Source organism: Neophocaena asiaeorientalis, unplaced genomic scaffold, assembly GCF_003031525.2.
Source record: "Neophocaena asiaeorientalis asiaeorientalis breed wild unplaced genomic scaffold, Neophocaena_asiaeorientalis_V1.1 scaffold512, whole genome shotgun sequence".
NCBI classification, from domain to species: Eukaryota; Metazoa; Chordata; class Mammalia; order Artiodactyla; family Phocoenidae; genus Neophocaena; species Neophocaena asiaeorientalis.
In genome coordinates this window covers 56,338-68,340 of record NW_020173948.1, presented here as the reverse complement: position 1 = coordinate 68,340, position 12,003 = coordinate 56,338, and the positions used below count along the sequence as shown (strand labels likewise).

The 12,003-nt window shown below is 40.1% G+C and overlaps 1 protein-coding gene across 1 annotated transcript; it reads right to left on the bottom strand.

Annotated features, from left to right (window-relative positions):
• Positions 1-7,956: 7,956 nt before the first annotated feature.
• LOC112404739 (olfactory receptor 51E2) lies at positions 7,957-8,961 on the bottom strand. The gene has a single exon (XM_024752845.1). The coding sequence runs from the start codon at positions 8,917-8,919 to the stop codon at positions 7,957-7,959; it is 963 nt and encodes a 320-aa protein (XP_024608613.1). The 5' UTR covers positions 8,920-8,961.
• Positions 8,962-12,003: the final 3,042 nt, after the last annotated feature.

The following is a 12,003-nucleotide window of genomic DNA, read 5'->3' as shown; positions in this document are numbered from 1 at the left end:
ATTATATATATATATATATATATATATATATATATACCACATCTTCTTTATCCATTCATTTATCAATGGACACTTAGGCTGCTTCCATGTCTCGGTTATTGTAAATAATGCAGCAATGAACATAGGGGTGCATACATCTTTTCAAATAAGTGTTTTTGTTTTCTTCAGAATAAAAACACAGAAGTGGAATTGCTGGACCATTTGGTAGTTTTAATTTTAATTTTTTGAGTAACTCCCTTACTGTTTTCCATAGTGGCTGCACCAATTTACATTCCCACAAACAGTGCAAGAGGGTTCCCTTTTCTACACATCTTTGTCAACAGTTGTTATTTGTTGTTTTTGTTGATAGCCATTCTGACTGGTGTTAAGTGGTGGCTCTTTGTGGTTTTGATTTGCTTCTCCCTGATTATTAGTGATGTTGAGCATCTTTTTATGTGTCTGTTGACCATCTGTATTTCTTTTGAAAACTGTTTATTCAGGTTCTCTGCCCATTTTTTAATAAGTTTGTTTGTTTGTTTTTATGTTGAGTGTATGAGTTCTTTGTATATTTTTGGATATTAACCCATCATCAGTTACATCATTTGCAAATATCTTCTCACCATTAAGTAGGCTGCCTTTTGGGTTTGTTGATAGTTTCCTCTGATGTACAAAGGAAAGCTTTTTAGTTTGATGTAGTTTTATTTGTTTATTTTTGCTTTTGTTACCCTTGACTGAAAAGACTTATCCAAAAATTATTCCTAAGACTTATGTCAAAGAGTGTACTGCCTATGTTTCTTCTAGACATTTTATAGTTTTAGGTCTTACATTTAAGTCTTTAATCCATTTTGAGTTTATTTTTGTATATGGTGTGAGAAAGTAGTCCAGTATGATTCTTTTGCATACAGTTGTCTGGTCTTCCCAACACCATTTATTGAAGAGGCTGTCTTTTCTCCATTGTATAGTCTTCCCTCCTTTGTCATAGATTAATTGCCCATTTAAGTGTGGGTTTATTTCTGGGCTCTCTAGTTTGTTCTATGATCTATGTGTCTGTTTTTGTGCTGGTACCATACTGTTTTGATTACTGTAGCTTCGTAGTGTAGTTTGAAATTAGGACGTGTGATACTGCCAGGTTTGTTCTTCTTTCTCAAGATTCTTTTAGTTATTGGGGGTCTTTTTTGTGTTTCCATACAAATTTTAGAATTATTTGTTCTAGTACTGTGAAAAATGCCACTGGCATTTTGATAGGAATTGCGTTGAATCTGTAAGTTGCCTTTGGTAGTATAGCCATTTTAACAATATTAATTCTTCCAATTCATGAACACATATATCTCCATTTGTTTGTCATTTTCAATTTCTTTCATCAGCCTTATGGCTTTCCAAGTAAAGGTCTGTTACTGTACTTCCTTGGTTAGATTTATTCCTAGGTTATTTCATTCTTTTTGATGTAATTGTAAGTGGGATTATTTCCTTAATTTCTGCTGAGACTCAGAGCATGGGGATTTTGTGTGTGCTCTTTAAGAGCAGAGTCTCTGTTTCCTACAGCCCTCTACCTCTCCTATATGCAAATCCCACTGGCCTTCAAAGCCAGATGTTCCAGGGTTTCATCTTTCTGATACAAGACCCCTGAACTGGAGAGCCTGATGTAGGACTTGGATATTTTTTTTCATCGGGAGAACCTCTATTGTGATTATCCTTCTGTTTGTGCATTACCTTCCCAGGGATGTGAGTCTTGACTACACTGTCTCTGCCCCTCCTACCCATCTGATTGCGGTTTCTTCTTTATATCTTTAGCTGTGGAAAATCTTTTCTGCTAGCCCTCAGGTCATTCTCATAAATAGTTGCTCTGTAAATAGTTGTAATTTTGGTCTACCCGTGGGAGGAATTAAGCTCAGGGTCTTCTTCCTAGTCCATCATCTTCAATAGTTTATTCTTTTTAAATGCTGAACAATATTGTAGGGCATGTTAAACTGTTTGCTTAACCATTCATCTGTTGAAGAACATATGTGTTGTTTCCAGTTTTTGGCTATTATTTTATTGTTACTATAAACATTTGTGTACAAGCTTTCAGTGCAAATAATTCATTTCTCTGAGATCAATACCAGAGTGCAAATGCTCAGCCATATATCAGTTGCATGTTTAGTTTTTTAAAAACTACCAAAATGTTTTTCAGAATGGCTGGCTATACCATTTCACATTTCATCAGCAATGAATTAAGTAACCAATTTCCCCACATCCTTGCTAGCATTTGATGTTTTCATATTTGTAAAAACAGTTAGCCATGCTAGCAGATATGTATTGATATCTCACCATGGTTTTAATTTTCATTTCCTACTGGCTAATAACTTTGAACATCTTTTCATGTGTTTATTTGCATCTATGTATCTTTTCCCATGAAATATCACTTTATGTTTTTTACCAATTTTTAATTAAAATTTTTTTCTAGTTGAATTTTAAGAGTTTTTTATATTCTAGATACTAGGCCTTTTTTGGATATGTAATTTGCATACACATATTCTCACACTCCGTATAGTTTCTTTTTATCCTTTTAACTGAGTCTTTGACATAACAGCACTTTTTATTTTTAGTGAAGCTTAATTTATCAGTTTTTCCTTAAATGAATTATGTTTTTGGTGTCAAGACTAAGAAGGCTTTGCCCTAAATCCTGAAGATTTTCTTTTATGTTTTTCTAAGAGTTTTACAGATTTATGCGTACATCTAAAAAGTTTTACATTTAGGTCAGTGATTGACTTTGAGTTAATTTATGAATGTATTGAGATATAATTAACAAATAAAACTGCAATATATTTAAAATGTACAATGTGATGATTATATATACATATACATTGTGAAAGAATTGGATTCCCACCATTAAGTTAATTAACAAATTAACTCAAATATGAATTTTTTTTCACTGAGAACACTTAAGTTATACTTTCTTAGCAATTTTCAATTATACAATATAGTATTATTAACTACAGTCATCATGTTATACATTAGATCCTCAGAACTTACTCATCTTATAACTAAGAGTTTGTATTCTTTTACCAATGTTTCCCTATTTACACCTCCCCTACCCCAGCCTCTGACAACCACCTTTCTACTCTCTGTTTCTTTGAGTTTGACTTTTTTTCATCTTGATTCCACATATAAGTGGTAATGTGCCCTATTTGTCTATCTCTGTCTGAATTATTTCATTTAGCATAATTCCTTCCAGTTTCATCCATCTTGTCATAAATGTCAGGATTTCTTTCTTTTTAAAGGCTGAGTAACATTCCGTATATTATATATATATATATATAATATGTATATGTAATATACATGTATATCACATTTTCTCTATCCAGTCATCCACTGACAGACACTTAGGTTGTTTCCATACATTGGCTATTGTGAATAATGCTGCAATCAATATGGGAGTGCAGATATCTCTTTGAGGTAATGATTGCTTATGGCATTTTTATTTTTAATTTCTTGAGTGATCTCCATACTGTTTTCCATAGTGGCTGCACCAATTTACAGTCCCACTAACAGTGCACAAATGTTCCTTTTTCTCTACATCCTTGCCAACATTTGTTATCTCTTTTCTTTCGGATAATATCTGACATAGGCTACAGTATCCACTATTGTTTATTTTTGTATCCTCCTCATTTTTTTACAGAGCCTAGAACATTGTAAGTTATCCTCGAACGTTTAATGTTAAATGACATTAAAAAATAGGCATTGGGCATGAATGCTGGCATCAGTTGGGAGAATTCGTGGTGATCATCATTGGAAAGAATCTCAGATATGTTGATTCTGGTAATCTCTGGTCCTAAATGTGTATTGAGAGTAAATCTTTTCTTCTAATAATAAAAAAAGCCTGAGGAAATCTCTATCCCTCAAAACAAAAAAACAAACTTATGTTCTGTCCTTATTTCTTGTCAGTCCAGTGTGGGATAAATGATGTGCTGCTCAGAGATGGGGGCTACATTTAATTACTGGGGAGTGATGGGAGCTGTCCTGATTACAGGGCAACCTCAGACACGTTGGCTCTCATGGGGAACTGGCTACCTAAACTGGTGCTGTCCACTGTCCAGGCCAACATAAACATGGCTGGGAACAAGGCAGTGCTTTTATGGTCCTCAGTCCCTGGAGACCCTTTTTCACTGGGAAAGATACTCTGACTACAGTGAGCACTTGCCTGAGACCAAGAGGTCTCTCATGGCAGGGGCTGCCTGCAACTACCTCGACGAGTTGACTCAGCTCCCGGAGCACCCAGAGGCCCTCCTCCTGGAAGCCCTTCCAGGTCATTGGGAAACAAAATGCAAACACTCTCCCAGGACCCTAGTCTGTGTGAACAAGCAATAAGCAATGGTCATAACCCCCCTTTAGTTTGTCACCTTCTAGGATGCAATCACATTTTCCAGGGACAACTTTGAAAACTATGGCCTTTCTGTTGATCTTCCTCCTGTAGTGCATAAAATCAGTCATTTCAATCCAATTTGAATCCCATGTAAGTCCCACCTCCCCTATCTACTACACTCCCTTCCTTTATCCCATCTCCCAAATCTTAGTCCTGGTACTGGTATAAGAGAAAGAGAGGAAAAAAGCCCAGTTCCTAAACTCCAAGCTCCCAGGCTAATGTGATCAGATGAGTGTTTAAAAAAAATCTGTGTGTCTTGCTTGCCAAAGGCAGAAACCCACATTTCTATCCCCTCAATGTCCCTGAGAGGCAGGAATTATTATCCACCTCCTCCCTGATGATGATGATAATAATAAGTATTTATTGAGTTCATACTATGTATTAAGTATTGCACTACGCGTTGTGCTGGATAATTGCACATAATCCTCACAAAATCACTGAGTGGTCGATTCTATTATTGCTCCTAATAAACAGAAGAGGGAAACGAACCTCACAGGGAGTGAATTGACTTGACGAATCAGAATGGTTTGCTCTCTCTGTTGGACGGGGCTTCCTTTCAGAGAGCCCGTGAATATCTCCTGTGTGGAAAAGCCTCAGTCTTTGAGAGAAGTTTTGATTTTTGGAAAGAGCTATAATTGGCAGAATAGGTGAGTAGGAGATCAAGTTGATAAATACTGTGTTTGGGTAAACAGCATGTGTGGCCTCAGGGAAGGGGGCTGGTTTTCTTATGTGGGTCAGAAAGCAGTTCCCAAGGAGACCCTGGAGAGCTTCAGACTTGCAGGACCTTTAGAATTGTTCCTGGCTTCTTAATGCTCAGAGCACATAATATTTAGGATAGAGATGGGATTTAGAGTTTATCTAACTTAATCATCAAGTTTACTAACTTCGTTCAAAGAGATTGTGATGTGATTTAGACAAGGTCACCACTTAGTGGCAGAAGAGGGGTTCTGAGCTCCTAAATCTCATCCCAAGGATCTGTCCTCCTCCCAATATGGGGATTAAGTATCTTCCTCTTTGGGATACTTTTTTAAAAATCTTAATAATATATTTCCTTTAACCCAGTGTATCCAAAATGCAATCATTTCAATATGTTCTTGTTATTAAATTGATGGTGATATGTTTTATATTCTTTCTTTGGTAATTATTTATCATAGCAAAACATACATAAAATGTACCATTCTAACAAATTGTTTTAGGTGTACAATACAGTGAGATTAAGTATTTTCACATTGTTGTGCAACCATCAGCACTAGCCATTTCTAGAACTTTTCCATCATCCCAAACTTAGTACCCATTAAACAATAACCCCTCATTCTCCCTTCTCCCTAGCCCCTGGTAACCTCTATTCTACTTTCTGTCTCAATGAATTTTTAGTACCTTATATAAGTGGAATCATACAATATTTGTCATTTTGTGTCTAGCTTGTTTCACTTAGCATCATGTTCTCAGGATTCATCCATGTTGTAGAACGTATCATTATTTTGTGCTTTTCTATGGCTGAATAATATTCCATTGTATGTATATACTAATTTTGTTTATCCATTCATATGTTGAATAACACTTGGGTTATTTCCACATTTTTGGCTATTGTGAATAGTGTTGCTATGAATATAAGACGTTTGACTACTTTTAAAAAAGTGAAAATCTTAGGGCAGAGGGAGGGGTAGGGGAGACTGCAATAGACTATGAATAAATTGTATGGCAGTGAACAGTGAAGAATTTGGGAGCATGAGATACACACTTTATTAAATTGTCATCCTCTTAGGTATATGGCAATAGCCAGGAGGGTATGATTCGAGGCAGAGTAATGCACAGGAAAATAAAAGAGGATGGAAGTTGTGAGGAGAGACATAGGTGGTTCAATCTCATAAAACGAGGCTCCTGACCTCATTATTTAGGGTGAGGCCTAATACCTGAATCTCCACTTTTGCAGAGCATTGAGCACCCCTTCGTTTCTTTAGGGAAATCATCCATTTCTTCCATTTTGTCTCTTTCTCTCAGCCCTGGTCTTTTTGCATTGATTAGCTGCAAGACTTTGAAGCCTATTCTACTGCCTCTGGGCAGGGAATCACAACTGGATGCTCACAGATACATATGCTAGGAAGACCCTTCTCCAGAAGAGAGGTTAAGAGTCCGAGGTTCCTTCCTCCTGAGAAAGAGCCCACAGGTTGGAGTCTCCCCATGGTTTATCCACCCTAATCCCCCACCTAAGACTTGTTCGGTGAAGCTACTGAGGGCACACATAGGCCCAATGACTGCCTTCAGATTTTAGCTTCTCATCAGACCTTCTCAACTATACAATGGGAATAGCCCATCTTGAGAAAAGATGTATTCAGATTTCTGCACTGGTGGGAAAGAAGACCAGGGAACTTCTCACATCTCCAAATCTGAGTTTATGGGATTCGATAAACATGAAAGAAATAGGTGTTACACTTAGCAAAATTTTAAATAAAATTTATAATATCTTACACTTAAGTTGAAACTCAGACATTGGAAATGTTTGACAGATACAGAATACACTTAAAAAAAGGGAGACATGATTGAGAAGATATCTTCTCCCTTAATCTGGAAAGAAGCAGGCTGTAGAACATGAATGGTCACTGTAAAACATGAAGAGTAACCTAGATTTGTTGCTCACAACAAGGGCAGGGTTACCACTCAATACAGATGCAGTCATTCACCTCATAAGGCACACAGCAGAGAGAAAACAGGATTTACACAGGCTGAGGAAATAAATGGCAGATGTTAAACAGGAAGCAAGATAGCATGGATATTAAATAACTGTATTTGGTTATGAAATTTAATTTCAGATCATGGCACAGCACCCACAAGCTGTGTGACTTAGCTTTCTTGTTAATGTAAACCTCATTTCTTTCACTGGTAACAGGGGTCAAAAAGAGTACCTACCCCATAGGTAGAGATATTTCGTTAGAATAAATTTTCAAAAGTGAGATTACAGCATTAAAGCCTGTAACATTTATTTATTTATTGACCACTCCACACGGCATGTGGGATCTTTAGTTCCCTGACCAGGGATTGAACCTGTGCCCCCTGCAGTGGAAGCGCAGAGTCTTAACCACTGGACCACCAGGGAATTCCCTAAAGCATGTAACTTTTAAAAAGTTCTTGCTATATTTTGCCAATTACACCATCAGCTGTGATGCTCGAGGATATGTGTTTCAACACAAACTCTTTCATTGTGAATTTTCATTAATAAAAACTGTAATTTAATCGGCAAAAATGTTACGTATTGTCTTACTATAGAGTTCTTGGATTACTAGTCAGAGCAAATTTTCCCTTGTTTCAAAACCAATTGTACTTTTTGTCACTCTTCTTTATGTTCTTTAACTATTGATCTATTTTATTATTTAAGCCTTTTATATAGTAAGGATGTCAATAGTATTTTTACCTGTGGAAAAGAATTACGGTAGCCTCAACAACTTCACCCCAAGCAGAGGAAGTGTTTGGAAGCCAACCAGAGAAAAGCACTGATGTGTTTATGGGCAACTGGGATTAAGCTAACATTAGGAAATCATTATATCAAGCCATTAAGGATAAAAGTGCCATGGTAAGTGTCACCTGCCTCCCACAGCCGGAAAGTCCTTGTCACAGCTGATCTTAAACACAGCTAGCGCCCGCGTTCTGATCTGTTTGGTCTTGACACCATAAATAATGGGATTGATCACTGGAGGCAGAATTAGATAGACATCACCCATGAGAACATGCACAGTGGGATCAAGGCTGTTTCCAAAGCGGTGCACCACTGAGAGGCCAATGAGAGGCACATAGAAAGCCAGTACCACACCAATGTGTGACACACAGGTTCCAAAGGCCTTGGCCCGTTCTGACTTGGAAGGCAGCTGCAGAACTGTTCGTAGAATCAGAAAATAGGACAAAGAGATGAACAGGGCATCCACACCCATGACCACCAGAATGGCAGTAAGACCATAGACCACATTGGGCAATGTGTCTGCATAGGCCAACTTCATTACATCCTGGTGCACACAATAGGAATGTGAGAGCACGTTGGATTGGCAGAAGGCTAGCCGTTTGATGAGCAGAGGCAATGGGATGAAAAAGAGGGATCCACGGGCCACGGCCACCATGCCAATCTGGGCTGTCACTCTATTGTTGAGCACTGCGGCATGGCGCAGTGGGTGGCAGATGGCTATATAACGGTCAAAAGCCATGGCCAGCAGGATGGTGGACTCAATGGCTGAGAGAGCATGAATAAAGAACATCTGGGTCATACAGGCGTCAAAGGTAATCTCCCGGGAATCAAACCAGAAGAGGGCTAGGATCTTGGGCATGGTGGCTGTGGACAAGGCCAGGTCGATGGCTGCCAGCATGCAGAGAAAGAGGTACATGGGAACGTGCAGGCTGCGCTCCACCCTTACGATGAAGACCACGATGCAGTTTCCAAACACTGCCACGGCATACATAGAAAGCAGGGGGAAGCCGATCCAGAAATGAGCTTCTTCTAGTCCTGGGATACCAATAAGCACAAAGGTGGTATGTGTGAAGTTGCAGGCACTCATAGCTGGCACGGAGAAGGGGGCACTGGAGCAGGTGAGGTCACACTGGCAGCCTGCTAGCCTGTTAGGATAAGGAGCACAATCAGAGAGGCTGGCCCTGGAGACCTGGGAACTGAACGCACCTTAGCTCTCCCTCCCCTACTCTCTCTTTCTGCTTCTCCAAGTCATTTGGGCTCTCTCATACGAAGGCTCTTTGGAGCCTCCTGCCAAATGGGAAAGTGACAGCTCAAATTCATTTAACATTCACTACTCTCTAAGTCCATTTACACTTGTAAAAGGGAACCTGGAGATCACAATGCTTATCTGAAAATCTATCCTTCCCAAGTTCCCTGGATGACTCATCCTGGCCCATACCTTCACTGTCTGCATACTGGGCTGCCCTTTTCTCAGCTAGGTGTTAAGAGATACCTTACCTGGAAACTCTTCCTGAGAGGCTGTGTTTTCCTTTTACCCTTCCTTTCCCTACTCTTCCCTTCCCCTCCCTTCCCTTCGATCACTCATCGGTTCTGTAAGCATTTACTTATAGGACTTATTATATATGGAGTCTATTTGATAGATGCTGATGATACAGAGTCAAAGACACATCTTTTGCCCTTCAGATGCCCTGTCTAGGGTGAAAGATAGACAAGTAACCCAAATATTAGAATCTTGGGATAAGTGTAAGCAAAAGATGTGCATTTAATGCATGGGAGGGCGAAAGTCATGATCAGAGGAACCTTCCTGAAAAAAGATGGTCCTTCTGTTTAGTCTTGAAACATGAGTAAAAATTAAGCAGACAGAGAAGGGAATAAAAGGTGTTCCAAACAGTGGGAATAGGGAGGTTTTTGGTTTTGTTTTGTTTGCAAATGTTCAGGATTCCAGGTCCCCAGGTCTAAGGTCAGTGGAAGAGGAAAAAAACACAATTGTGATTAAAAAATAAAAACACAAAATAAAAACTAAGAAAAAAAGGCCAAAATCAATCTCTTAAGGTAACAAGGAAACTTCTCTGGGGTCATCAAATGAAAGGCAGTAGCTCCCTCCAATGAATTCCTGGGAGATGGAGGTGCTGGCAGGATCCTAGCGGCCAGGCATGGTCTCTGTGAAGGCTCTTCTCTCTGTTCCTGGCTGATGGGTTCCTCCACACTTAAAAGCTGCCTCTAAGGCCGCTCTCACTGCCACGAAGAGAACTTGATTGAGTCCTAATACTCCTAGAGCTTTGTCTTTCTTGGAACTTCTGCTGACCATTCATGTTAGGCGAGACGTTTCTTTTTTAGGAAGCCCGTGTGTTCTCTGACCTATCGTCAAACTGTCTCCCTGATAGGCTCCCTAGGTGCCCTGGTATTTAGAGCTAATTGTCTCTAAAGAGCTAGGGGCTTAGCTTCAAGAAGAGTTTCTGAATCTTGAGAATAAACTCTGCAGGTGTCCTCATCAGTGATATTCAGGTTAACCTGTTCACCCCCCCCCAGGATTCTTCTTCACTCCTAACCTGGGTCCTTTCTGCTACTGGGACATACTCTTCTATTTGGCCTTAGTGGAGAGAGTTTGGAAAACACGGGTCTTAGAATATAATATGATAAAATGAAAACTAAAATTTTAAATTGGATTATCCTCATCTTGGATAAGCAAGGAAGAACAGATCCAAGGTTCAAAGGTCAGAAAATCCACACCTCTGTTTACTCTTCGTTCTTCTCCTTTCTCAGAGCAGCCTTTTTCAGATGCAGATGCTCACAGGCACGGAGGGGAGCAAGGGGAGCACAGTAACACACTTCCCCTTTCTCAGGGCCTCTGACGCTACTGCATCAGCACTGACAGACAGGAGGGTCGCTGCTTGTCTCAGGGTCAGATACCTCCCTGACTCTTCTCTCCGCAGGGCCCCTTTTCTGCTTTGCTGGTAACAGCCTAAGACTTGGGGCCATCATCACATCTCCCCAGTTACCTATCCCAGAAGACCTCATGTGTCCCTCCTATGTGCTCTGGCCTTCTGCCTAAAGTGACCCCTGGCCAGACCCAGTTGCAGCTTCAATTTGGGTCTGAATGAGGTTGTTGCATTTACTCTCACTAGCCTTTCTGGATGTCAGCTAATGCTCTGGAACATTTCGTCTTGGCCCGTGAAGATGGGGATGCAAGGGCTTCCCCTTCCCCTGCCATGAGACAGTTTGTGGGGCCTTCGAGGTCCCTCAGGATGGCAGAGACCTTGGTGTGCCTGACCCCAGTGAAGATGCACTCACTTGAATATGGTACAGTCCTGTTGAGATGCAGCTGAATCTGACTTTTCCTTTCAAGTACAGGTTTATTTATAACTCTGCCCATGAAGCCCATGGGGACAGGTTAGGGGGAATATAGACTGAGGGCCCAGACAGGGGACAATATCTCCATGGCCACTTGTGTGTCACTCCCACAGGCTTCCCACTGTTTCAGTCTGGTGGGTGGGAGGGCGATCACCAGGGACCTACCGCCTCTGCCATGACTCCCGCACTTACACATATAGGGCTCTAGACAATCTATTTCCGCTCCTCCAAGTAACTCAAACTCCAGTTAGCCACAGTGGTTAGTGCTTTTCCTCATCAGCTACTTTGCTAGACACAACGTGGGTATATAGTTAGGTCCTTGGGCTCTAGGAGTTCACAACCTCTTTACCGAGATGGGTACACAAAAATGTAGTCCCGTAATTCAAAATAAGGTCGTGCACCTCTTGAGCTTTTCTTTTCCCAGCTTTTCTTTCAGTTGATGACACAGACCCTGAGGTAGGAAAGCCACTTTTCATTGCACCTGGGTCACAGATAAAGAATACATGACATAAAGTCTCTTTGCTTAGATCACACAGTTAATGAATTATAATATTGGCCTGAGGACCAGGTATTCTGACTCTTTATTCATTCACATTCAACAAATATTGATCAGGGGCCTACAATGTAATAAGAAAAATAGATGCCACACACACAAACCTCCATCCTCACGCAGTATTCTGGTTAGGGGGACAGACAATAAATGGAGTTGATATAAAAAGTGAAATAAGATGTTAGGTAGTCTTATGGAGAAAAATAAAGGGAAGAAGGGAGCAGATAAATATCAAGGGGGTAGTTGACATTTTTTTTTTTTTTTTTTTGG

Coding starts and splice junctions, on each gene's coding strand:
- LOC112404739 (XM_024752845.1), bottom strand. CDS start 8,919: ATGAGTGCCTGCAACTTCACACATACCACCTTTGTGCTTATTGGTATC.